We start from the raw sequence: 26,796 nt of genomic DNA on the forward strand, positions 1-26,796 counted from the left end.
AATAATATTCATACTTCATACACCTGAAAAACATAACCTCAAAATCGACTCATGCATGAAATAGAGAATCACGCGAAACATTTTATTCGCCAATTTCTTCCATTTCTTTCAAATGGGGATCGAGATATAAATAGAAGACCACCGAAGTCTTCCGAAGCTTTAAGATCGACAATCATCGTACAGCAGGGAACCGAAGTCGAATCGTGCATTTTCGGCTTACACACGAAGTCACAGTGGTAATCTTGCACCTTCTGTTTCGCGGTTCCCAAACGGTAGGTATGGTGGGGGTAAATTTCAGACTAGATCTGACAGTTCTGGTGATCGCAGTCGTGGTCGCTGTGAATGTCCTAACCATGATTCACGCGCGGCCTCTATTTAATATGGTATGGACTCGCCAATTCTTGAGAAAAGGCACTTTTAATGATGTTCTAGTAACGAATCACCAAATTACAATTTTGAAAATTTAGAATGTTTGAAATTATTTGTTCTGAAATTCTTAAGTTTTTACCTTTTTCAAATTGTTGTAAACTTATGAATTATTATATATTATACGATATCGAGTCAGTCCATAAGTCTGTGTATTTTTAAACGCGAAGCAACTTTTTTTCAATCTTTTAACAAACAACTCATCGCAATGTTGTTGAAACGATGACAATTAGTCATTGATAACGATGGCCAATATATAATATATTAACTGATTAAACTCTGTTTATAGTTCCACGTCAACCGGGGCAAGACTATTGCTAAAATTTCTCGCAACCAATCAAAAGGTTCAAGGGCTTAAAATCTTCGTCTCGATGTCAAGCTAGCAAAAAGCTGAGAAGTGAAATAAACACAAATTTCGAAATTATAATAAAACCGAATTAGAAAATTTTCAAAGTTAAACCAACAATTGTTTAAAATGAATATATATTGATCAAAAATACAACATAAATCTATTTTTATCCAAAAAATTATTTTTAAGGTTGAAAGTTTCTAAAATTATTGTTATTTTAAATTTAAACAATAACTTTAGAAATTTTAAACATAAAAAATATTTTTGTTACAAAAATAATTGATTATTGCACTTTTAATCAATAAGTGATATTTATGAGAAAAATTTATTTTATAAATTAGTGAGTTTTATTATTTTGGTTTTTTCCTTTTACGGAATTTTGCAATTCGCGAATTTTGTTATTTGGAAATTTTATTCTTATGAATTTGATCTAATTCGGGAATTTTATTTTTAGGGATTTTGTATTCGTCCCAAATTATTGTGAAATGTTTAGAATATCTTTCAAATATTTCAAATCTTTACAATCGGTTGAAATCTTTAAAATCTTCTGAAATATTTAAAAATATTTTAGTCATTGAAATCTAAAATTAAAAAACAAATATTACGTACTTTTTTAAATCCTTGAATCTTTGCAAAATTCATTGAAAACCTGTGAAAATTGTGTGAAATGTTTAAAATACTTTAAATCTTTGAAATATTTTAGAATAATTCAAATCTTTTTTAATTTTCTTAAGCCTTTAAGAAATCCATAGAAATAATGTTTTAAAATCTAATGAAATCCTTTTGAAATCTACACGTAATTTTTTTAAATTATCAGAAATATTTTTCATTCTTTAAAAACCGTTTCGAAACGTTAGTAAAATATGTTTAACTTTAAAGCACGAAGCGAGACACTCTAGAACTACTAGTCAAAAGTTACTGTGACTATAGTAATTGATATTTTTAAATTTTAATAAAGCAATTAGCTCCTTCCTGAACTACCACTGCAAGTCATCTGCAACCAGCGCGCGCGAATGCGCTTTGGCCTGAATTCGGCGTGCGCCTGCGCGTAGTAGGTCTGTGCACGTAATAGGCTTGTGTGCGTTCTCACGCATTACGTCCGAAATCTAAGCGTGCCTGGAGTGGGAGGCCTTTTCACGGTCTTATCTTTGGAGTTCTCGATTCCCGAACTTCTCGTATCTTTGGAGTTCGACTTATCCTGGAAACCAAAAATGCCTATTTTTTTGTCTAACCATGGCAACTAATTAAAAGGATTCTGGTTCTTCTATGCTGAAAGTTAGGCCAGATGGATGCGCTAATCCTTTAAGTATCGATTAGCATATCGTTAAGTGTTCAAGAAAACCTTTAAAACAAATTTTAGAACAATGCACACATTTACCTGCGAATTCAAAAATATTTAGAACATGTACTACTATCTGCATTGACGTTGACATGTTAAAGTTGCTGGACAGTACGATATCTGAAGAAGCAATAGATTGAGGTGCAGGATCTTAATTATGTCTAATTAAGAGGAAGTGTTTATCCAGGGAAGATTAATTAGAAGAAGTCCTGAATGGACTAAAAGAAAAATTTTCTAGTCTTTCGAATCCCCTCGGCTTGACTCTCCTCACAGTAGTTTCTGATTGTTATCCAATTCGTAAAATATTTTCCGAATTCGACACTTCTAAGAGAATAACTCAAAAAGAAAAAAAATATTAAAAAATCAGCAGGAATGCTGGCGATTTCTATTCCCAAAAGTGGTAAAAACTTACCAGATAGTACCAATAAGAAAGTTCTTGAGTTCTATGAAGAGGAGATTAATAGTAGAATTAGATTTTTAATTCGTAGTAACCCAAGGGCTACCTGTTACTTCAGTGAATACGAATAACAAAATTCTCTGCAGAAAGACATTGTTTTTTAAGATTTTACCTTACAGTCGACTACCATACATCATAGATTACTTAAAATACTTTTTGTTCTTGAAGAACTTGATTTATGTAATCAGAAAATTCTTAGATTCCTGGACATGGTTCGTATTCACTGAAGTAACAGGTAGCCCTTGGATTACTATAAGTTAAATATCTAATACAACCTCTACGATCTTCCACTGGATTTTCTAAATATTTCGTCAAATATTTCGTATTAAGTGCATCGATCATCGTATTGAAATTCTCATTAATTTTACTTACACAAACTCTACGAGTACCATTTGTTTCAGTGAGCTAACAAGATTTTGGTTTCAATTCTGCGAATTTGCTTAAACCAATCAGAGCCTACCCTATATCCAAGGTGTCATAGAACACATAGGAAGAATTCTTAACAAACACAACATCCATACTATATTTAAACCACCTGCGAAAATAGGACAACTGCTAAATAACCCTAAAGACAAAAAGGCACCACTAAGTGATATAGGAGCATATAAAATCCCTTGTTATTGTGGCAAAGTTTATATTGTAGAAACCGGGTGAGCGGTGAGCCAACGTATAAAGGAACATGAGAGTAAAGTCAGGCTAAAACATTTCACGCAATCAGCACTAGCTGAACATCATATCCAAAACAGGACATAACATTTTATTTAATGAAACAACAGTCATTGCAAAAACACAACATCTTTCCAAGAAAACATAGAGAAGCAAGCGAAATCTTAAAAAAACCCTGATAACATCAATAGGGGCAATGGATATAATACCAGTCCGATTTTGCTTTCCGTTCTCCCGGATTTAAAAAAAAAGACTTGATTGGCCAATTAAGTTCGACCAGTCCCCACAGTGGGGCACTCTGGCCAATCACAGGCATCGTAGAGAACTTACCTAAGAACAACATGACCTGGTACTTGAGTTTCAGGTCAGCCCTCAAGAAGTGAACTGCAATGTTCACGTAACTTCGGAAAAAAATTCGTAGTTTTTTACACGAGTGAAACCCCAAATATCTCTTTTATCAAAATGAATCATCGTGAAAGCATTAAATCTATCATAATGCAGTTGTTTTATTTTAGAGAACAGCAATCGCTTCTGTACATCCTTTTTTTGGTCATCAACTCTCAAGGTTACCGTATCCTTTCTATTTGACATCATTCTACTATTAATGTCCTCTTCATAGAACTCGAGAACTTTCACAATGGTACTCTCTGGTAAATTTGTTCCAATTTTCGGAGCAGAAATCGTCAGCACTCGTGTTGATTTTGAGAAGCTTTTTACTTTTTGAGCCATTCCCATAGAAATACCGAATTCGGAACATGTTTCACAAATTGGCCAACAATCAGGAGCTACTGTATGGATAGTGAAGCTAAGGGAATCATTTTCCGACAGACTAGGAAAATTTACTTTCAGTGCATTCAGGATTTGTTCTAATTCATCTTCCCTGTATAAGCATTTCCCCTTGATTAGACATAATTTAGATCCTGCACTTGAATCTATTGCTTCTTTAGATATTGTACTATCCAGCAACTTCGGCATATCATGCCTAACTTTCAGTGTGGAAGAACCAGAATCTTTTTGATCAGGCGCCATGGATCGACAATAAAATAAAAATTTATGGTTTCTTTGGTCGCATTACGCACAAACGTCAAACCTGTTTTTCATTTGTTTTGTACAAAGTATCATAAAAAACAAATAAAGAACAAGTGACTTCTGAAAATTCGAAAATAGCTTTTATTGCACATAACTTTTCAATTCAAGTACAAATAAAAGCTGTTGAATGATAAGTAACTCGCTTGTTACGAAATCCAAAATTCTCATTATAAGTTACCACAAGATAGTCATGAACAGTGGAAGAATGTTTCTTCATTGAGTTTATTTGTAACTTGTTGTTTCCTGATGAGTGGAACACGAACGTCGAATAATTGAATAAAAAATGGTAACCAAAACTCTAAATTCAGTTTCGTAATCAGCGACAAAAAAAAACCCTAAAAATTGTTAAAGATGTTTTAAAAAATCTGGGACCGCACGCGCAGGTGTTTCAGGTTTTGTGGAATTGGCGCGAAGTTTAAAAGTAAGGTATACTCCAAGCACAACGAAAAATGTTCTATTATTTCGCGTATTCCATTTTAAACGAATTATTAACCGAATCCATTTTAAATCAGGTAGGTTTTACACTTGAAGTCAAATGCCTTCTTGGGGAAAAAATATGTTTTTAGTTGGAGAAATGTTTTTAAGCAAATAAAAAACATTTTTATCCACATGAAAAAACCAATTCTCTCCAAAAAGATTAATTTTCTACCACGAAAGACAAAGTTTCAACCAAATACACGAATTTTTAACTAAATTTATTTTTATGTCTTCTAAATATTGAAAAAATATTAAAAGTACGGTTTCAGCAAATATAACTGATAACGTAATCTTCATGTTATTTTAGATTCTCTCAACGAAATATTTCTCTGCCATCAAAGAGGAACAGAACAGATTGAGGATAAACAAACATCTCAGAAAAATAAGCTTCTCCCTACTAGAAATCTTACGAATTGTGAAACCATTTGGGGGGAACATGAGGCAGCGAGTAGTATATATACACTAAAGTTTGGTGTGTTAGTGGTTACGTTGAAATTTAAAAAATTTGTAGTTTCTTCGTGTGCGAAAAGATGAGGATCGTCGTGACCCTGTTTGCTTCGGCAGTTTTCGTTAATTTTATAGGTAAATGTATCGAATCAAATACGATAAAGTATATTTTTTAAATTCAACTGTTTTTTTTTAATTTATTTTTTTTGGTCAAAAATGATATTATTAAAAAGAAAAATATATTTAGTTAAAAACTAACAACTTGATGAAACTTTTCTTTCTCTTGACTGAAAAACCCCTCTTAATTGGTATTTCAACTCTTATATTTTTCGTTCAGAGCTAATTTTTTCCTGTTCACATCATTTATCAATCTAAAAACCAAATTTTTGCGATGGCGTGTGTCTGTCTGTCCGTAAGTCCGTCCGCAAACACGATAACTCTCAAAAAATTAACGGATCAAATCAAGCTTTAGCAAACTTTTTTTAGGTCCTTAAAGAAAGCACAAGTTTGTTAACCAGCCATTTTAAATAAAAATTCAAAAAGTTAAATCATTTTAAAAATGTTTGGAAACATTTTTTTCCAAGATTTACAAATGTTAGGTAAGGTACAAAAACAAATTAATAGACAAAAGTGGTTCACCGAAAGGAGAGATACAAATTTGTTATAATTTATTACATTTTCATTACATATTTATTTTAGGTTTTAAAGAAACTTGGAAAATTTCTTTTAAGCATTTTTCAATACAACTCGCAATTTTGTTGAAATTTCATTTTATTTGAAAGTTCAACTATTTTGTACAAATTTAATTATTTCTCGAAAATTAAATTATTTTGTTGAAAATTAAACTATTTTGTTAGAAATTTAATCACTTTACTAGAAACCAACTGCTTTACTGAATATTCGCCGTTTTGGGTAGAAAATTTTTCCTATTAAATTCAAAATTTAATTTTTTGTTGAAAATTAACAACTTGATGAAATTTTTTTCTCTCTCGACTGAAAAATCTGTTTTGGTTGGAAATTCAAATCAGCAATTTTTTAAACAGTTAATTTGTTTTCATTAAGAATATATATACTTGATTGAAAGTATGAAATTATTTTCGTCAAAATATCATTTCATTGTTGAAGATTCATAATTTTAGTTCAAAGTCAAATTGTTTTTTGAAAATTTAATTATGTTGATAAAAATCAAATGCTTGTTAAAAATTTCTCTGGGTTACAAAAAATACTCTCTCAATTTTTTTAGATTTAATGATTTATTTTAAACATAAAAATGTCTTTCAAAGACTATAAAAGATGACCTGTCAATAAAATACATGAATTTCTAACAAAATAATTGAAAGTTGAAAATAATATTTCAATTGTCAACATAAAAAAATAAATTCACAATAAAAAAATGCAATAGTTTATACTTCATTCCAAAAATATAAAATTTACATATAAAAAGAGTTTCAAAAACAGAAAGAATAATTTTTCACAAATAAAAATTTCTGATTCAACAAATAAATATAAGTTTATCTAAATTATTAAAACTTTAAGCTAAAAGATGAATTTTCTATACAGAAAATTAATTATCAAACAAAAAATATGAATTTTCATCAACAAGTTAATTTTCCACAAAGCCGATGCATTTTACCCAACAAAAATAAATTTTAAACCAAGAAAATGATTTTTTTTACTAAAAAAAGGAGAATTTCCCGATCACATCTTCTCTTGAAGAAAATAAATTTTATTTTTTAATCTAAACAAACAGTTTAATTTTCATAAAAAAAGCTTTTATTTGACTTTTCAAGATCAAGATATACATTTTTTTGAGAGAATAAATGTCTACAAAAAAATTTAATTTTCAATAAAATAGACGATTTTTTAAAGTTAAACTTTCTTCCAGTTCAGTTTATTTTCCAACACCAAAATTTAAATAAGAAAAAAGTAGTTTTTATACAGAATAGTTAAATTCTTAACCAAACAGTTGCATTTTAGTCCCGGAAAGATGAAAGTTAAAAAAAAAGTTTTGATCGAAATGAAATTTACAGAGTTAAATTTTCATCTAGAAAATATTTCAGTTCTATTTTCGATACCGAAATATTAAATTTAAACGAAAAGTCAATTTACAACGAAATAGTTAAATCTTCATCAAAATAGTAACATTTTAAAATAAAAAGTATAATTTTTTAACATTATTGTCGAATTTTTAACCAAACAGTTGCATTTTATCCAAGAAAGACATGCAGTTTCTACGAAAAGAGTTGAATTTTGAAGTTAAGAAGACAAACTTTTAAAAAAGAGTTTAATTTTTGATTGAGCAGTTGCATTTTTATTTAAAAAAGAATTAAATTTCTTTTCCAAGTTAATTTAAAGAAACTCTTTTAAAAATAGTTGAGATTTCATCCAAAGAAGATTCCAATTAACTTTTCAACGCCAAAATAATAACTGTGAATAATGAGTTAAACTGCTGCTCAATAATCGAATTTTTAACCAAAAAGTATGACTTTTGACTATGATTGTTAAATTTACAGCTAAAGGCTTACATTTTATTCAAGAAAGATTCATTCTTTTACTAAAAAGGATTAACTTTTAAATCAAAAACACAAATTAAAAAAAAAGTTTTCACCTAAAAATTATTTCAGTTGATCTATCAGCAACAAAGTATGAATGTGAAACAAATCGTTAATGTTTTACAAAGAGAGGTTCATTTTTAAACCAACAAAATTTTTTTTAACAAATCAATTTAATTTGCAACCAAACATTATGTCTTTTTAAGAAAATCGTTAAATTTATCATTCAAATAATAAAACTTATTACCAAAAAGATCACTTTTAGGAAACATTTTTTGTGCATTTGCAAAAATGACGTATTTAAGTTAAAGATCCCCCCCCCCCTTATTGTTGAATTTTATAAAAGAAAGAAGAATTTTCTACACACCAGTGAAATTCTCAACTTGAAAATATGAATTTGCAAAAAAAGTTAATTCACAAGCAAATTGTAGAATTATGAAAACGGATGCAACAACTCGACAAGCGCTCGAAACCGCGTAGAAGTATTGTCCAGCTGGGGAAATCTATCGATAAAAAAAAAGTGACCGAAACGTAAAAGAATATATACATTCGCATTCAGCTTTATGCGGCCGACAAATTTTTGTCATGCAACTTTTCCATTCGATAATAATTACTCAAGGTAAATAATAAAAACTTTAAAAAGTTTCCGATCGAAAATCGATGTTTTGTAAAACGCAACTCGCAATTATTCGGCCGTTTGTTGATAAAAATACTTGAAACTTGTATGGTGTATTCTCAATATATAAGCAATGGCTTTAAACAATGCACTTTGTTTAAAAAACTAATATGTTTTTTGTTGTTTAATAACAAATTGATTCCGAGCGAAATCACGTTTTGCCAACTTCGACTAGTGGGACGGTCATCGACAAAATATTACTTGAAGTAACTTATCGCGAGAAAGCTGTTCACTAGACTTTGAAAAAGTTTTTCTGTAAATTTGAAGAAAATCGGTAAAAATTTGTGAAAATGGCAGCGAGTTGAATCAACAAACGCTGCGGCTGGAGCATTTTGTTTCTCCTTGTCGCTGCTGGCTAGTTGCGTGTGTTGACTTCAATTCGCTGCCATTTCCACAATTTTCGACGGATTTTCTTCAAATTTTCAGAAAAACTTTTTCAAAGTCTAGTGAACAGCTTTCTCGCGATAAGTTACTTCAAGTAACATTTTGTCGATGACCGTCCCACTAGTCGATGTTGGCAAAACGTGGTTTTCGCTCGGAATCAATTTGTTATTAAACCAAAAAAAAAAAATCAGCTTTTTAAACAAAGTGCGCTGTTTTAAGTTATCGCCTAAATATTAAGAATACACCATACAAATTTCAAGTATTTTTATAAAAAAACGGCTAAATAATCGTGAGTTGTGTTTTACAAAACATCGATTTTTGATCTGAAAATTTTCTACGTTTTTATTGCTTATCTTGAGTAATAATTATTAAATGAAAAAGTTTAATAAGAAAAATGTGTCGGCCGTTTCAAGCTGAATGCGAATGTATATATATTTTTTACGTTTCGGCCACTTTTTTTTATCGATAGATTTTCCCGGCTGGACAATACTTCTACGCGGTTTCGAGCGCTTGTCGAGTTGTTACATCCGTCATATCAAAAAAGGAACCTAAAATAATGAATCTTAAAAAAAATGACTGATTTTTATTTTTATTGTTTGATGTAATAATTATGCATTCGTTGTGCGATCAAAATTAGAAATTGTTAAATTAGTGCAATAATTAATACAATAATTAATTTTTTACGAATATTTTTTTACAGATTTATCTGAACTAACGAATGCACCTAATAATCCACCTGCTGAAGAGGAAGTTGTCTTGCACATATACAATGTTCATTATTATCAAACTTATGCACCTGGACATAAAGAATATTTATTAGAAGCTCGCAAGGTCCGTGTGGTAACAGATAAGAGGTTTATCGAAGTAATGGGGGTAGAAGTAAATGGCCATTACTGTCCATTTGTGAGGCCCACACAAGAAAAGGATCCTACAAAGCCTCAGTTTGAAAGGATTGTATTACCAATAAAAAAACGTCAAATAACCACGAGGGTTCGGAGATTTACTAAGAATGATCCTAAGTTATACCACGAACTATGGTATGGAGTAAAAACATTTCTTGCTGAAGTGCATTCTGAAAATACATACGAGCATGTAGGGCAGCTAATTGAAGAAGAATTTGCGCGAAGCTCTAATGTGGCTCAAATCAGTTCTCCACATCACGTATCGGGCTCTAGTGAGAAAAACTAGTGTGGGCCCGATCAGGAACGTAACGATTTGGTTATGTTTAATGGAAATAAACATTCTTTAAAAGTGCTCCTTATCAAATGTCAATTGCCTAAGCACAATTGATTTATTTTGATTTTCTTGTGTGTCGTGATTCTGGTACAATTAGTTATTTGACATTTTTTTGCGTTATAACATAGGGGAATATTATTTTTATAGTATTTTCGCTTTTAAATGATTAGTATAATTCAATTATGTTCTATTATTAATACATCATTTACCTTCAAAAATACTACTACTGCCACTACGAAAACTCATATGTAATCCTCTGCTAAAACTTAATCCTATATTTTTCATGAATAAAAGATGTTAATTATTGAATTAGTACTTTCATCATTTTATTATAACTTTTCAATTTCTTTTTTCGTCTTAAAAATAAATAAGCGAAAAATAGAGAATGGGTGCTGGAAAGGTATGCAAAAGTTGAGTGATAGAAAGTGCAGAGTTAAAGTACTGACTCGAACTATGGTCAGGAGTACATAGTGAACAAGCAAGGATCCAGAAAATTTTTCGGTGGACGCTATTGTGAATTTTCTTTAAATAAAGTATTTAAATGAATAATTTGCATAATTTATTTTCTTACTTTAAAGTTGAACTAATTTATTAAATATTTACTTTTTTGTTAAAGATTCATGATATTAGACACAAATTCAACTGTTTGGTTAAAAATGAACTATATAATTTTAAGCAATTTTAAGCTAGAAACATTCATTTATACACCAAAATTTGTTCTGAAATCTTTTTAGATATTTTCTTCAGAACTTGTTCAAAAATTAATTTAAAAATTACCAGGAATATAATGCAAATTTTTTTATTTAAAAACTCGAATTTATCCTACAATTTTTCAAAAATTCTGCGAAATAGAAGAATGCATCAGAGTTTTGGATTTCAGTTATACATTTTGTTAATTCTTTCAAAATGTTTTTTAAATTAATTTTTCAAACAAAAAAATAATTTTTTCATTTTTCTGCGAATTTTGATGATATATATTTTCTTGAAATCTTTTAAAATACTTAGAAAGCTTTAAATTTTCTTTAAAAAATGTTCAATAATCTACAGTTTGTTTCCAAAATTAAATAAACATTTATTCTGGGTTAAATGAAAATAACGGCTTCTTTGTTGTTTGAAAATGGAGTTAAAAACTAATTTTTTAAACAAAAAATTTTAAAATTCCATTTTTGATTGCAAATTCATTTCTTGAAAGGTATGCGACAGTAGAGTGATAGAAAATCGGGAGTTAAAATACGGACTCGAAATATGGTCAGGAGTACATAGTGAACAAGGACGGATTTAAACAAATTTTCGGAGGAAGCGATTGTGAATTTTTTTCATCTAAACTAAAAAACTTGAAGAGATAATTTTAACTTGATTTATGTTTTTGAATTATAATGTTCACATTCATAAAAAATAGAAAAGCATATTCGTATTTGGGGCAAAGATTTTTCAATGTTGTCTTATGAAATTTGTAATTTTTTATAACAATTCATGTTCTTAGGTTAAAAATTAAACTCCTTGGTTGAAAGCTAAACTACTATATTAAAAATTGAATTTTTCGTTTAATATTTATGACATTATTTGAAAATTCAACTGCTTTGTTAAAAATTAACTATATAATTTTGAGCAATTTCAAGGTAGAAACATTAATTTTAAATAAAAATTGGTTCTCAAATCTTTTTCGATATTTTCCTAAAAGCTTGTTCAAAAAATCTCTTTTAAAATTACCAGGAATCTAATGTAAATTTTCTTATTTCAAACCTCGAATTTTTTTCTACAATTTTGTGAAATTTCTGAACGAATCAAAAATGCTTCAAAGTCTTCCAGATTCTATTTTAAAACTTCTGTTAATTTTTCAAAACGTTCCTTAAATTACCTTTTCATCAAAAATTAATTTGTAGTTTTTCTAGGAATTTTTATGGCATTTTTCTTAACATTTTCAAATGAAGCAGTTAATATACAGATTCCAACTATGGTCAGGAGTTCATAGTGAACAAGGATAGGTCCATAAATTTTTCGGAGGAGGCGATTGTGCATTTTTTTCAACCAAAGCATTTAAAAGGGTGTGGGAAGAGCTCCTATAATGTTTTAAAGAACTTTTCAAATTTTTTATTTAACCTTTTCAATTGTTCGGTTGAAAATTAAACTTCCCCGTAGAAAACTCGTCTTTTTGATTTTCAAAGTACACATTTTGATTGAAAATTAAATTATTTGTTCAAAAATCCATATTTTCATGTTGAAAATGCGACTATTTTTCAATAAATTTGATTTTCTGAATTGAAAATTAATGTTTTTCAATGCAAATGTAATATAATAATATGAACTGTTTATATATTTTTAAAAAATAATTCATAAATTTTCCAGGAATCAAATAAAAAGATGTTTATTTCAGATTTGAATTTTCCCTACAATTTTTTTAATTTGCATTGCAATATTTATTTTTTATTTCGAAGAATTTTTTTCAAGATCTTATAAAAATTCCAAGAATTGAAAAAAATATTTATGAATTTATATTTATATTTTTGAATATTTTAAAATAAAAATTAGAAGTTTTTAAAGAATTTAAAAAAGTTTTACGAGAACACAAAAAATGTTCCTAAGTTTTCCGTGAAAATGTGTAATGATTTTTTTATTTGATGCGATACATTTGAAAGGAAAACATTTGTTAGAAAACAAACATGAGCCCTGAGTAGACTTCTCGTATATTTTCTTTTAATCTCATTGTAATTTTAGAACATTATTGTAGTTAGGAGTTTTGTTTCTTCAAATTTTACGATGTAAATTTTTCTTGTATACCTCTAGACTTAACATATAGATTTAATGTCTTAGTCTAGCTTCACATTTAGGGATTTCTTCGACTTTAAAATTCTTTTGAATATTTAACTAAGGAATCTTTCTATTCGTTTATATTATTTTTCCGTCTCACTCTGAATTAAGTATTGTATGCGCATTTTAATACTTTTGTTTTTCCCTTCACTTCAAATTTTAATTACAAACTATGTTAAATTTTCTTTTTCCTAAAATTTTATTTTAATTTTCCGACACTCGTATTCCGTTCCGTAAACGGATTACAGAACCGAGCGACGCGCTCAACATTCGCAAAGGTAGGGATGGACGGGGCAGCCGCTACGCCCCTCCATCCACGACACGAGTGGCCGAGAGGACCGTGCCAATCGACGGCCGGACCGCCTCTCGCCCAGCGCAAATAAAAAGGATTGCGTACAGGCGAGAGTACGCACCCTCACTCCAGCAACCAGTCGGGTAACCTCAGTCCCCTGGAAGCTACCGGTTACTTTTGTACCATTTTTTTAAGTGAATACGAGTACTTTCGAATCAAAAGTAAATTCACAGGTATTCTTATTCCCAGTCACCTTACTCCTCAGTATCCTACAAACTCCTTTTCTTCCTCCAAGTCATGCTGACTCCACTACCATCTCTCTCTCTCACTTCTTCGCTTTCTCAAGGGGCCGGTAAGCTCCTGCAGCTCCGTCTTCCCCGAACTCTTTTCTCTCTCTCTCTCTTCTCTTCAGGGACCGGTAAGCTTGAAAAACAGCTCCGTCTTCCCCGACATCTTTCTCTTGAACTTCAGAAGCCAGTAAGCTTGAAAACAGCTCCATCTTCCCCGAAATATTTTCTGTCACTCTACTTCTTCAGGCACCAGTAAGCTCCTGCAGCTCCGTCTTCCCCGAAATCTGTTTCTCTCTCCCTCACTTCTAGGAGCCGGTGAGCTTGAAAAACAGCTCCGTCTTCCCCGATATCCTTATCCTGGAGGTCGGTAAGCTTGTAAACAGCCCCGACTACCTCGCAACCTTCTCCTTTCCTCTCACACCTGATCTTCCTAATCCTATGCCCGGACACGGGCAGAAACGCCTGAGTCTTTTTTTCATAACCAAATTTTTTTTTAATTATGAGCTTCCAAAATTGTCGAGTTTTGCTTTGAGTTTAGTTTGAATTTTTCGTGGAATTTTAAGAAAAATATATTATTGTCTTGAAATCTTTCAAAATCCTTCCAAAGTTTACAATTTTATTTTAATATCTTGAAAAATCTAATTTTTTTTTTAATTTCTTGAAGTATTTTCAAAATTTAACAAAATTTTAAATCATTTTTGAATCTCTTTTAAAATAATTTAGAGTTTCTTAAAATTTGTTTAATTCTATAAGAACCGGGAAAAATTCTCTTGAAATATTCCAAGTTCTTTTGCCACATATTTGGAAATCTTCAAATCTGATAATTAGTCTTTAAAAATAAAACCTGAATTAATTAAACATTTCCCAGAAACCTTCTTGTCATTTTTGTCATCTCTTTAAAAGTGTGGAAAAGTTTAAATGATCATAATGTAATGGCATAATGTTAAGCACAGAATTATTTTCCAATATTAAAAAAAATATTTGAAATTGAAATTTGCTGTTCTACCAAATGAAGAAAGAATATATAAATTTGCTTATATAATATATTTTTTTAATATTCAATGATAATTAAAAATGAATCCTCAGATTGCTGGGAATATTGAAAATGATTTCTTGTTATAAAAAATTAATTTTAAGGGCACGTCTAAATTTTTTTTTTAATATATTAAAAGATTTTAAAAATTGTAAAACAAGAATTCTGAAGCTTTTAAAGCATTTTTTACTTTGCAGATTTTGTTTGCAATTTCAAGAAAAGTTTGAATCATTTCAAAAGATACTTAAGAGTTTTTAAAAAATTAAATATAAAATTTGAAGGAAATTCAAAACTTGTTGTCGAAAATTAACTTAAAAGAAACATCTAAAAAGATTTTTAAACATTCCAAAACATTTTAAACATTATAAAAATAAAAACTGGAAGATTTTAAATAAATCTTATAAATAATTTGAGTTTTAGAACATTAATTTTAAGAGATTACGTGATCTCCACCTGCGAAAGGTATTTACAGGTTATTGCTCAACAGTTGAAAAATTAAAAACTATTTTCACAATTCGTGTGTTTAACCTATCTTTATTATTTATGCAAATAATCTCAGTGTATATACTAAAAAAATGACATTTACTTTGATAAAAAAAACATATGAAATCACCCACCTGGCAATTTGAGACTTTCAAGACCGCGGTTATTTAACAAAATAAGGTTATAAAAAATTCCTTTAATTAAAATAAATAACAGAAAATTAGAAAGTTTATCAAAACCCAGCATGAAACAGAAATTAGCAAAAAAGAAAATTTGGTTAATTTTTGGTTGCACATTAATTTCAAATTCAGAAATAATAAAAATGTAACCATTCCATTTTTTTTTGTAAATTAATTTATTAACTGAAAATTTAACTGTTCCATTTTTTGCTAAAAATTTATATCTGTTAGTTGATAATTGATCTTTTTAGAAGAAAATAAATCTTTTTATTAAAAAATCAACTAATGGTTTAACAAGCATTCTAATTAAAAAATTGAAAAACAACTTATTGAAACACTTTTAATAAATTCTGTTTCTTCTTTTCTGTTTAAAAAAGATAGCCTTTTTTCTTCTATTGCTGCTTAATTCGAACTAAATTATATTATATAACATACTTGATCAAAAAAGACGAATTTTTAACACAGTTATTAAATTTGCACCAAGAAAAGATTTTTCAGTTCAAAATTTAAAAAAGTAAATATTTATTTTTAATGCACAACAAAAATTTTGAAATTTTGTTTGATCTCTTCAAGATTCTACAAATTCGTAAATAAATTTTTAACTGGCTCCTTCGATTCATCAGAATATTAACAGTGATTCTTTATTGTGCAAAATTAATTTTTAGGAAGGATCTGAAAAGATTTAAAATTATTTTGTTAAAAATAGAGCTTTTTTGTTTAACATTAATTTTGTATTAAAAATTCAGCTGGTTCTTTAAAAGTTGCAATAACTTTTTAAAAATTGACTTTTTGAATTGTAGATTCATCTCCTTGACTGAAAAATGAATTATTAAATATTTAGAAAATTAATCTTCCGTCATAAAAAATTAATTTTTGGGTTGAACTTTTTTGTTGAAAATTCATTTCTCACGCTGAAAATTAAACTATTTTCATTATTTTTTTAATTGATTATTAATGTTCCAACTGGCAATCTAACTTTTGAAAATTAAAAAAAAAAGTTTAATTTTAATCCGAAACAAATTTTAGGTTACCTCTTACCAAAAAATATGAGTTTTAAATAATAAGTAAATTTTCTATGAAAATACTTAAATTTTTAAATCAAAAAGACGATTTATCAACAAAACAGTTAAACTTTTAACCATACAGTTGAATTTTTAACCAAACAGTTGCATTTTTATCCAAGACTTTTAAAAAGAATTTCTTTATTTTTATCAAGCTGGAAGGTAGGAAATTTTGGACCCACTTTTCTTAGATTTGAAAAAAAACATTTTTTTAAATAATAAATTTTTATTAAATTGGATGAAGAAAGTTTTGTTTTTTAGATTTTCTAATCTGGAAGAGGTAATTTTTTTAGCATTTTTATTGAGTTAAAGAAGTTAAATTTTTATTTTAAATCTTTATCTTAATTAGAAAAGTTTTTTTTTTATTTTTAACATTGTATTTTTGAGTTTTAGGATTTTCATCAAGTTGTAAAAAAGGAAATTTTAGATTTAACTTTTTTCTGAATTGGGAAGGAACATTTCTTTAAATGTAAACTTTTTATTGAGTTAGAAGCAAGATAATTTTTTATTTAAAGTTTTTAAGAGCAAGCATGACCTTAACGAAATAGTTGAAGTTTCAACCAAAGAATTATATTTTCAACAAAAAAGATCAGTTCAAAACTTCTAAGGCTAAAAAGTTAATTGAATGTGTTAGAAAAAAGTCTGTAAAGGAATCAATACGACGATCCAGCAAAAGCATCGTGCACCCTGAGAACACGGAGTGATCCGAGAACTACCGCCTTCTACATTTTTCCCGCAAGTGTTTTAGCATGTTGTTGACGCGCAGGGATGCTTTTCGGGCTACTAACGAGTGAAAGCTTGGCACGTCCAAGAGGGCCGATGATAAGGACGATTAGTTTAACAGAATATTCTGGGTACATTCGTTGCAACTCCCTTATAAGGTCTCGATACCTCTCTTTCTTTTCATTCTCCTTGGCTATGATGTTTTTGTCAGCTGGTGCCGAAAATTCGATAACGAACATGGTTAGCTTCTCGAAGTCAAGAAGAACCATGTCAGGCCACGGGTGAGCAACAGAAACAATTGTCGAGAATATAAAGTTCCAGTATATGCGGCACTTCCCATTCTCGACAATTGACTCAATTTCCCTAGGATCTAGCTCTAGGGATTGTCGAACGATAGACTAAGGAAATGGGAATGTAATTTGGGTTAGACAAATGCGTCAAGGTTTAATTGAAGCGAGGAAAACTTAATGGCATCCCTGAAGATCCTGAACTCGTTGATAGAAGCGCCATACGACACCTTTGCGCCAGAGAGACTTATGCATACCTGCGCATGCCACAGAGCCGCATTCAGGATGTGACATCTATAAAGGATACTCTCCGAAGCAGATACAAACGTCTCATTCGGCAAATTTGGTCTTCTGAACTGTCGGCGAGGAACAAAGTATCTGCAACGAACATGCTTGCCGTCCCGGTAGTACTCTATTCATTTGGAGTAGTTCTATGGAAGAAGAACGAGTTTAGTTCCTAAAATTAAAATTAAAATTATTTCTTGAAAAAAATATCCTATTCCATCTTCACTCCATTGAGTGAAGATGGAGTAGGATCTTTTTTTCAAGGAATAATTTTAATTTTAATTTTAAAATATTATTTTCCATGTAGTCTTATTAAGACCTTAAGAATTTTCTGTTATTGAAGATTCTTAACTTGATCGATATTGTGTAGATTTTCTGCCTTGATGGTTTGCAGGGTTGATCTACTGTCGGTAAGGTACAATCTCTGATCATATAGCAGATAAATTAAATAATTTTAAAAGAGTTTAGATCCCTTGATATCGGGACAAGAAAGGTTATGCACATGAACAAAAGCATGCATCTTAAGTCTTCTGTTCCGCGACTGTACATCGCACGCTGTTAAGGTGGTCGCGGAATATTGAGTCTTGAATGTCTTCACAACAGGATTATTCTGGTTATAGCACATAGAGTCGCAAATGGAAGAGACCCTCTTCTTAAAATGGTCAAGAAGCACGAAGAAGTGGACAAAGGAGAGTTTCTGTACAAAGCAGCGGAGGAGGCTGCTGAAACAATCGGACTTAACTTCAGTGTTGGGGGTGAGCAAAATGCATCAAATCTTATCTATCTCGAATACTCAATCCGCAAAGTCCGGATTAAGAAAACACAAGGGAAAAACTTTCGTGAACAGCTCCTCGATAAGATGATGCACGGTATCTTCCACAGAAATGTGGAGGATCAGTCTATGTCGTTTGAGATAACGTTTGCTTTTCTTAAATCGGTTATTTCGAAGTTTGGTACGGAGGGTTTTATTTTGGCATGCCAAGACGGTGTCATTTCCACCTTAACATACCGTCGCCACATTTTGAGTCAAGACATTCCCGATGATAGCTGCAGGGCGTGCCATGCACACCTTGAGCATTTAGCTCACATACTATCTAGTTGTTCAACTCATGCGGCAATGACCTACTATACATCCAAAGGCACAATGCGGGACAATTGTTTTTGTTGCACACTCGAGGCCAGACATGGTTTATCTTGACTTCGAGAAGCGAACCATGTTCGTTATCGAATTTTCGGCACCAGCTGACAAAAACATCATAGCCAAGGAGAATGAAAAGAAAGAGAGGTATCGAGACCTTATAAGGGAGTTGCAACGAATGTACCCAGAATATTCTGTTAAACCAATCGTCCTTATCATCGGCCCTCTTGGACGTGCCAAGCTTTCACTCGTTAATAGCCCGAAAAGAATCCCTGCGCGTCAACAACATGCTAAAACACTTGCGGGAAAAATGCAGAAGGCGGTAGTTCTCGGATCACTCCGTGTTCTCAGGGTGCACGAAGCTTTTGCCGGATCGTCGTTTTACTGCGTTTCGCTGGGTGCGTGTGCAATTTTTTCAGATTCGCACCCGCTCCCGGTGAAATTTTGAACCAAAAGTGCAATTGTTACATTTTCAGTAAAAGAAATTCATTCCCGAATAAAAAAAATTCTTAGAAAAATAGTTAAATTTGCAACCAAAGTGCAAATTGTAAAGAAAAGATTGGAAAAATTACCAAGGCCTTGTATTTTTAACAAAAAAGCTTAGCTTCTTAACAAAAAGAGTAATTTTATACAAAAATGATAAATTATCACCCAAATAAATGAATTTTCAGCTTGAAAAGATTAATTTTAAACCAGCAGATCTACATTTTCAGTCAAAAGTAGAATAGTTAAATTTGCAATTAATAAAGAAATTTACAAAAAAATGGAATGGTTACATTTTTACTATTTTTCAGCTAAAAATTAATTTGCAACCAAAAATAGAACAAATTTTCTTATTGATTAATATTGGTAAAATTAAAAAAAAAATTTAAGAAATGGTATGATTCAATTCAAGATAAATATTTTTTTAGTGGTACTTACTTTTCGGTGATGGTTCCAAAGGAAGGTCAGCGGTGACAAAAATATTCGTCTCGTTAACAATATCACTTTTCTTTTCCAACTTCTTCACTTGCACACTTGAAGAATCTGTAAAAAATATTGTATATTAAATTTTTAACTATTTTTAATAAAACTGGATATTAACGCAATTTTTTTTAAGGGGTAAATTAAGTAGTACCAATCTCTTGGAAAATAATTAATTTCAATCCGAAAAAAAATTTACGAATATTTTACCTTCAGAAATGCATGAAAAATAATAAAATTTAAAAACTTTACGAGCAAATTTTTTAAAAACATTTTGCTCGAGCGCGGGTAACCAAGTTCCATATTTATAAATTCAAAATAATTTAACATTTTTAAGATCCTAATTCCAACTAAATTTTTTTCCCATCTGGATAACTGATAGGTTGGTCTAAAAAAAGGCTTAATTTTTTTCTAAAATAATGCCTTTACAAATTTTTACTTTTATTAACATTGAGCAAAGTAAAAATTGATAAATTTAAATAAAATAGGCATGTTTTTAGGCTTGCGCGACCCTCTTGGTGATTACAATTTTTTTTGTGATACATGCTTATGCTCATGTAGATAAATTTTGGAAACATTGTTATCATTTTAACATAAATTCAAACGATTTTTAACATTTTTGAAAATCACGGAAATTTTTTTATTTTGGCTCATACCGAATGTACACGTTACCAAAAAATTTTAATTTAAGAAAGTTTTTGGAATAACTCAAATCACAGAAATTTTTTAAATGTATTGTTTACAGTAAATGCAGATTTTTCAAATTCTTTTCTTACATTTAAAAACTTTTTAAATTGAATTTTTGGTAGGTTTTCAAAATTAAAAAAAAATTAAATAGAAAATAAACATTTGTTGCAAAGAATAGACTCTGTGCCCGACCACTTTGATGCATTTTATATTTTTATAAAAAATATATAAAGATTATTAACAAAGATGATAAATTGTCAAGCAATTATTTTTATTAACATTAATTACCTATTACCTTACTCTAATTGAAAATGGGACAAAAGTTTAACATTTTTGAAAAAACCACGACTATCTATACCCATTCTAAAAGAAAATTTCAAAAAACTATAATAAGTTGTTTAAACAATTTATCCTAATTTCCAATTATCAGTATAAGCTAATAGTATATTATAGTATAGTATTAGTATAATTAAAATCATAATTAACCCTACTGTGTCATTTAAAAACTCAGGCACCAATTTCTCTTCTTTTTTTCTTATGGGATATACGTATTAAATTTCATGGGTGTATATGTTTACTGACTGTACATCATTCATTAAGCATTATTGTTTTCATTTTTGAACAAACTAAATATAAACTCTCGGATTTGTCTTTAATCTTTAAATTTCTTTCGAGAATTCTGTTTTTTTAGGTAACTTGATAATACGAATTATAACTTGATCCAATTCTCAAACAAAAAACTCGGTCGTCTTGATTGTTTATGGGGAAATTCTTGTTAGTATATTATTTACAAATCGGTGAACATAAGCAGTTACACTTTTAGGTCTATTCAATGTTCAATGAATAAATAAATAATAATAAATCATCAAATCAAACAAAAATATTGTTCTGAATTGCTTCCGCTGTGAGAGTAATCAATTTAACTCTCTTTTGTCCTAGGATTTCATCATCACACTGAAGAATCAGTCACCGCATTCGATGAATCCTAAACTGTTCCGCATCTAATTCTCTTGATATGATGTCAGCTGAATTCTCTTGAGATTTAAAATAATCTTCATCTGACCAAAAATAGTCAGCATTAAGAGAAATTGTTAGTGCACCTTTGACTTTTTTGTGTAACTTGGAGAGTAAGATTGCACTTTGTAAATCTAGTTTAGGCAATGTGACCGATTCCAGTGGTCCAACTAGAGCTTTTGATCACAAAAATTGTATCACGAGTTATTCTGAATTGTCAATTGAGTTTGTTTATACACTAGCGCCACAAGCTGCTTTGGATGCATCGCAAAATCCGTGATTTTCAATGCGATTAGGATGAAGACATATTACTTGTTTTCGAACTTTAATGTTATTGATGCTAGCTAATTGCATTTTACATTCGGTGCAATTGATTTAAATTTCCTTTAGAAGCACTGCATCCCAATGAAACTTCATCTTCCATAATTGTTTAAAAAGAAGCTTAGGTTTGTTGATTGTTTTTGTTTGTTGATGATAGGTCCAATAAGTCCTAGTGAGTCAAATATTTCTGATACCACCGATAGCATTACTTTTTATTTTATTATTTGATTCACTTGTGATACTTCTGTTGTAACAGGGCTGTATCATTCAGCTATCCGTAATTGTCATAATATTTTTGTTTCTTCTACAAATTCCTGTTAGCTTATTTCTGATGTTTGCTCTTGTAGAATATTCTCTGGATTGGAATTTTATTTTCTTAGCTTGAAGCATCCAGATTGTAGAATCGAAGTTATACGGAGCTGAGGCTGTTACAAATTTGAGAGTATTGAGTTGATATTCTTTCACGGGTTTATATTTAAACGATCCCTATTTTACATTTTAATGTGTCCTTTGATGTTCCTGAATTTTGATTTCGTAATACATTTTTTAATGTCACCAGTTATTATAAATTGATGTATGCCTAAATCGAATTATGATATCAACTAAGTCTCTTTAAATCACAGGTCCTATAATCAGCAAATAATTCAGAGATTTTCCTGATAATGTTTTAAATGAAGCGTCTATTATTCCTTTAAATAATAATCTTTGGCAAGTTTCCTTTTCATTGAGTATAAATGCTCTAATGTTTTCTGCATCGATTCACCAAGCTTTAACGGATGTTGTCAAAATGTTATCTTTAGATAATAGATGACTTTTTTGATATTCTTCTATTTTCCAAAATCTTTATAATTTCTTATTGTCCATATCTCCGATTGTAGATATCTCCGACTAGTCCATATAAGTTCGTTTGATTTGGTTGTTTATTGACTGTTGGAAATGTTCCTTTTGTTAACCAACAGAGTGTTGTTTGGCGTGAGATGGTTTGATTTATCCCTGAACTTATTTGTTTTGGGTCAATGAATGCCAAAAAATTCCAGTGGCTGATAGAATGTTGATGTATCTTAGATTCACAAAATTAGGAGAACAAAGAATTTAAAACGAGATATGAATGTGTGAAGATTACAATAGAATTTTTTGATACCATACAAGGATTTGAAAATGTTTTAAGATAATAAAAAGAGTTAATTGATATTCCTAAGAAAATTTCAAATGATTTTTCATTTTGCAAAAATTAATTATAAGAGAATATTTGGAATAATTAAACAAATGTTGATAATTAAATAAAAATAAACTCACTATTCATTCAGAAAAATTCAAGTGAGTTTAAGAGTTATATATAGGGTTTGAAATGACTGAAAAATAATTTAAAACCTGCAAGGATTTTAATTTTATTTCTACATTTTTGAAAATTTTAAACAAAAAATTTGGAAAGTTTTTGAGCATTTCAAAAGGTTTCAAAAGGATAAAAAAATCATTAAGATTTTCGAAGAAAATTGAAAATGGTTTTTTATTCTGAATAATTATTTCTCAAAAGAATATTTTTTTAAATTTGAAAGGATTTTCTCAATTGTTAAAAAATAATCTGTGAGATGTAAAGGCATTTTTTACTTTGAATGATTTTTAGATAATTTTAGAAAAATGTTGAACACTTTTCATAAATATTTAGAAGTTTTTTAAAAATCCAAAAATAATTTGAACATTGAACATATTCCAAAAAGGTTAAAGCAAAATTTTAAGATCCCTACGAAAATTTTTAATAAGTTTTCAATGTTTAAAAATAGTTTTAAAAGAATATTTAAAAAGATTGCAATAAAAACACAGATTTTTATCAATGAATTACAATTGAAAAATTGTTAATTTTTGCGAAGCAGAATAAAATTAATTTCTATTTCATATAAAAAATTTCAGTTAAAAAAAATTATAAATCGTTCAAATTTCATTTAAAAATTTAGCTAAAAAATTTAAATTTCGCAACTTAACGGCATTGAAGTAAAATTTTTTCACTTGAAATGTGTCAGAAGCTTCAATTTTATATGCGTAAGTTATGGAGCGGTTTAATACAAAATGTCTCAAACGATAAAAATTAAAAATGGTTCCGACTATTTTAATTTGAATTTCAGTTCGTCTAACTTTAAATGAAAATATTTTTAGATTGAGAGTTTGAATGTTTCAATCACAATGACCGTCAAAAATTGTTGTGAACCAGGAAAATGCCAGGAAATGACCGACATTTTTTTCCTGAAATAAAACGGCCACCCTGGTATTAGTGCAAAAATTATGGCGAATTTTTATGTGTACAGTTTTGACTAGTCAACAATAATACGCGCGCTCCCTGCTCGCTGCGCACATGAACTGTGGAGAGCCGCCCGTGCGAAGCGACGAAGCAAAGGGTCGCACACTGAATGCACTTACTACACTGACTGCTCTCTTGATTCCCTTCATTAAATGCCCTGAAGAAACTTATACAAATATAGATAGGAATTTGCAACTTTGATAAATTACTAACTTTTAGTCTATAATTTTTTCGCTGATTATTTAAATTTATTAATCTGCTTAAAATTAAACCATTTCGAATTTTTTAACTGTGAAACATTTTTGTGAATCACAAAAGGACTGGGAATTTTTTTCCTCGATTAAAACGGCTACTCTGAAATTAGTTTTGTGTAGTGTTCAAGGTAACAAAAAATCATCCAACTTTTAAAATAATGATACATATTCCTGCTAAATACAGAAATTCGTTTTTCAACAAAGAAATATAACTTTTTTGGATTCGGCTAGATTGAAATTGCTTAAAATACTTTTTTGAATTTTGTTATGCGAGACTTATTTAATTTAAATTAGAGTTGCAAGCCATAATTCTATTTTTTACACACAATTTTCGTGTTCGATAATAGCAGTTTGAAAATAACTTTTAGGCAACAGATGTTCTAAATTCTAAAAAAGGTTAATCTAGTTGAATCCATCAAATTAATTTTTTCTTAATGAAAAACAATTTCCTTTATTAGGCAGAATTTTTTTTTATAATTTTCAATTTTATATTCTTACTTGCTATCTGAAATAGTTAATATCTTGTATAAAGTTTTTATGTTATTAACTGACAATGCAATGCTTTCAGACTTACTGTAGCGCACGTGTAAGTTTGCTATTTTCAATAATTTATTATAGATTTAAGTTTTTTAAAAAATTTTTAATTAAGATTTTCAGTCAATGAATTAAATTATCATAGAAAATTTCATTTCAACATGTTATTAATTATAGAAAGTTTAATGCGGATATTATTAGTATGTATATTTATAAAAACTTAATAAAATTAAGTTTTTCATTCAAAGAAATCATTAATTATAAAAAAATGTCTTGTACTACAAATGCTAAACATTTTCGCAAACACCCATATAGTTACATAATTATTTTTTATTATGTAAATAATGAAAAATAATCACATGTCAGCATAAAACAATGTTATAGGGTTTTAAAAACTGTTTAAAAATACAATTATTGCATTTTCTTGATCATTAAAAAAATGTTATGTATTTTGAAAGCAAAATATTTAAGGAAAAAAATTCAATAACATTTTTAAAGAGTTTATTAAGAATGCATTTTATTTTATGAAAGAGCAATTAAAAAATTGACAATCAAAAATTTTTCAAATAAAATAATTTAAAATGCAAGTAGTAAGCAAATATTTTTCATCATTCAGAAAAATAAAGTATTGAGCACTTTTTTAAATAGCGATCTAAACTAGCGATCAATTTTTTTCTACGTATTTTTAATTATTGTTCAGGAATTGTTATTTTAAATTAAAATCTGAGTTAAAAAGTATCAAAATTTCGCGTTTTATAGAGGTTTTTAAAATAAGAAAATATTTATTTGTCACTGAGGTTATTGAAGCGTTTTTCAACTCGAAAATTCTTAATTTTATAAACTTTAGATAGTTTCTAAGTGAATTACATTTTTAAAGAAAGAAGTATTAAGCCCTTTTTAAAATAAGTGAAGTTCAATTATTTTTTGCATATTTTAAATTGTTATTTTAGGAAAGCTATTCTATATTTAAATTTTAGTAAAAACGTATTATAAAAAAATTTGATAAATTGAAATCTCTTCGCTTTATGAAAATTTTTGTATAGCAGAACATTATTTTTTGTGATTGGTGTTATTGAAGAATTTTTATACTTGAAACTTTTCTTCATTATTCATTACCTTTGGGTCGTTTTTAAGCGTTTTAAATATTTAAAATAAACAAATATTGAGTCCCTTGTTAAATAAGTGAAACTTGATTTGCTTTTTCAGATATTTTAAATTATTGTTTAAGAAAAATTATTTTGTATTAAGTATTGCGTAAGGGAGTAAGCAATTTTGCACTTACATTTTTTTTATTGTTCATTAATTTCAGATATTTTATAACATTTTTAAATATATTAAGAAAAAAAAGTATCGAGCCTTTTTTGAAATAAGTAAAATTCAATTCTAAAATTTTCCTAATTTAAAAATGGTATATTAAAGTCTCTCAAAAATTTGCAAGTACCATCAGAAAGATGTTTTCTTGAAAGAAACATTGAGTTCAGCAACTTTTAGTTTGAAGATGGTTGATGTTCACCATACGGCTTGGTACGACGCTGCCTTGAAATGCTTAGCCGAGATTTTGTCATCGAAATCCAAGTGCTTCGTTAGAGAAGTGGTTAGAGCGCCCGGTTATGACACACTAGTTTAGGTAGTTTTAGTTAGGGTTCGAATTACATATTTTAATAATTTAAAAAATGAAGATTATATAACAATAATTTCGAAAACAATTTTTTTTCGTTGAGAAATAGTGTTCAGTTAGGGCACTAGTCTAAAAAAATATGTTATAGGTTTTTGGGGTCGCTGATTACGAACCTGGTGTCCGCTGACCTTTATCGCGTCAGGTTCAAGGTCATGGGAAGGTCAAATCGAGAGAAAACGCTGAAAAAAATATGTTATCGATTTGACTTTCAAATGACCTTCAAATGACCTTGAACCTAAAGCGATAGAGTTCAACGGATGCCAGATTCGTAAATAGCGACTCCAAAAACCTATAACGTATTTTTTTCGATTTTTTTACCGTTTTCTCTCGATTTGACCTTCCAATGACCTTGAACCTGACGCGATAAAAGTCAAA

The 26,796-nt window shown here is 29.3% G+C and overlaps 1 protein-coding gene across 1 annotated transcript in view; it reads right to left on the bottom strand.

Annotated features, from left to right (window-relative positions):
* LOC117176358 overlaps positions 1–26,796 on the bottom strand; it is a 40,119-nt gene that overhangs the window by 4,518 nt on the left and 8,805 nt on the right. Inside the window, exon 2 of the mRNA XM_033366601.1 lies at positions 19,599–19,703. Within this exon, the coding sequence (XP_033222492.1) occupies positions 19,599–19,703 (105 nt within the window). The remainder of the gene's footprint in view (positions 1–19,598; positions 19,704–26,796) is intronic.

The sequence above is a fragment of the Belonocnema kinseyi genome, chromosome 7 (genome assembly GCF_010883055.1).
Source record: "Belonocnema kinseyi isolate 2016_QV_RU_SX_M_011 chromosome 7, B_treatae_v1, whole genome shotgun sequence".
Lineage (NCBI taxonomy): Eukaryota > Metazoa > Arthropoda > Insecta > Hymenoptera > Cynipidae > Belonocnema > Belonocnema kinseyi.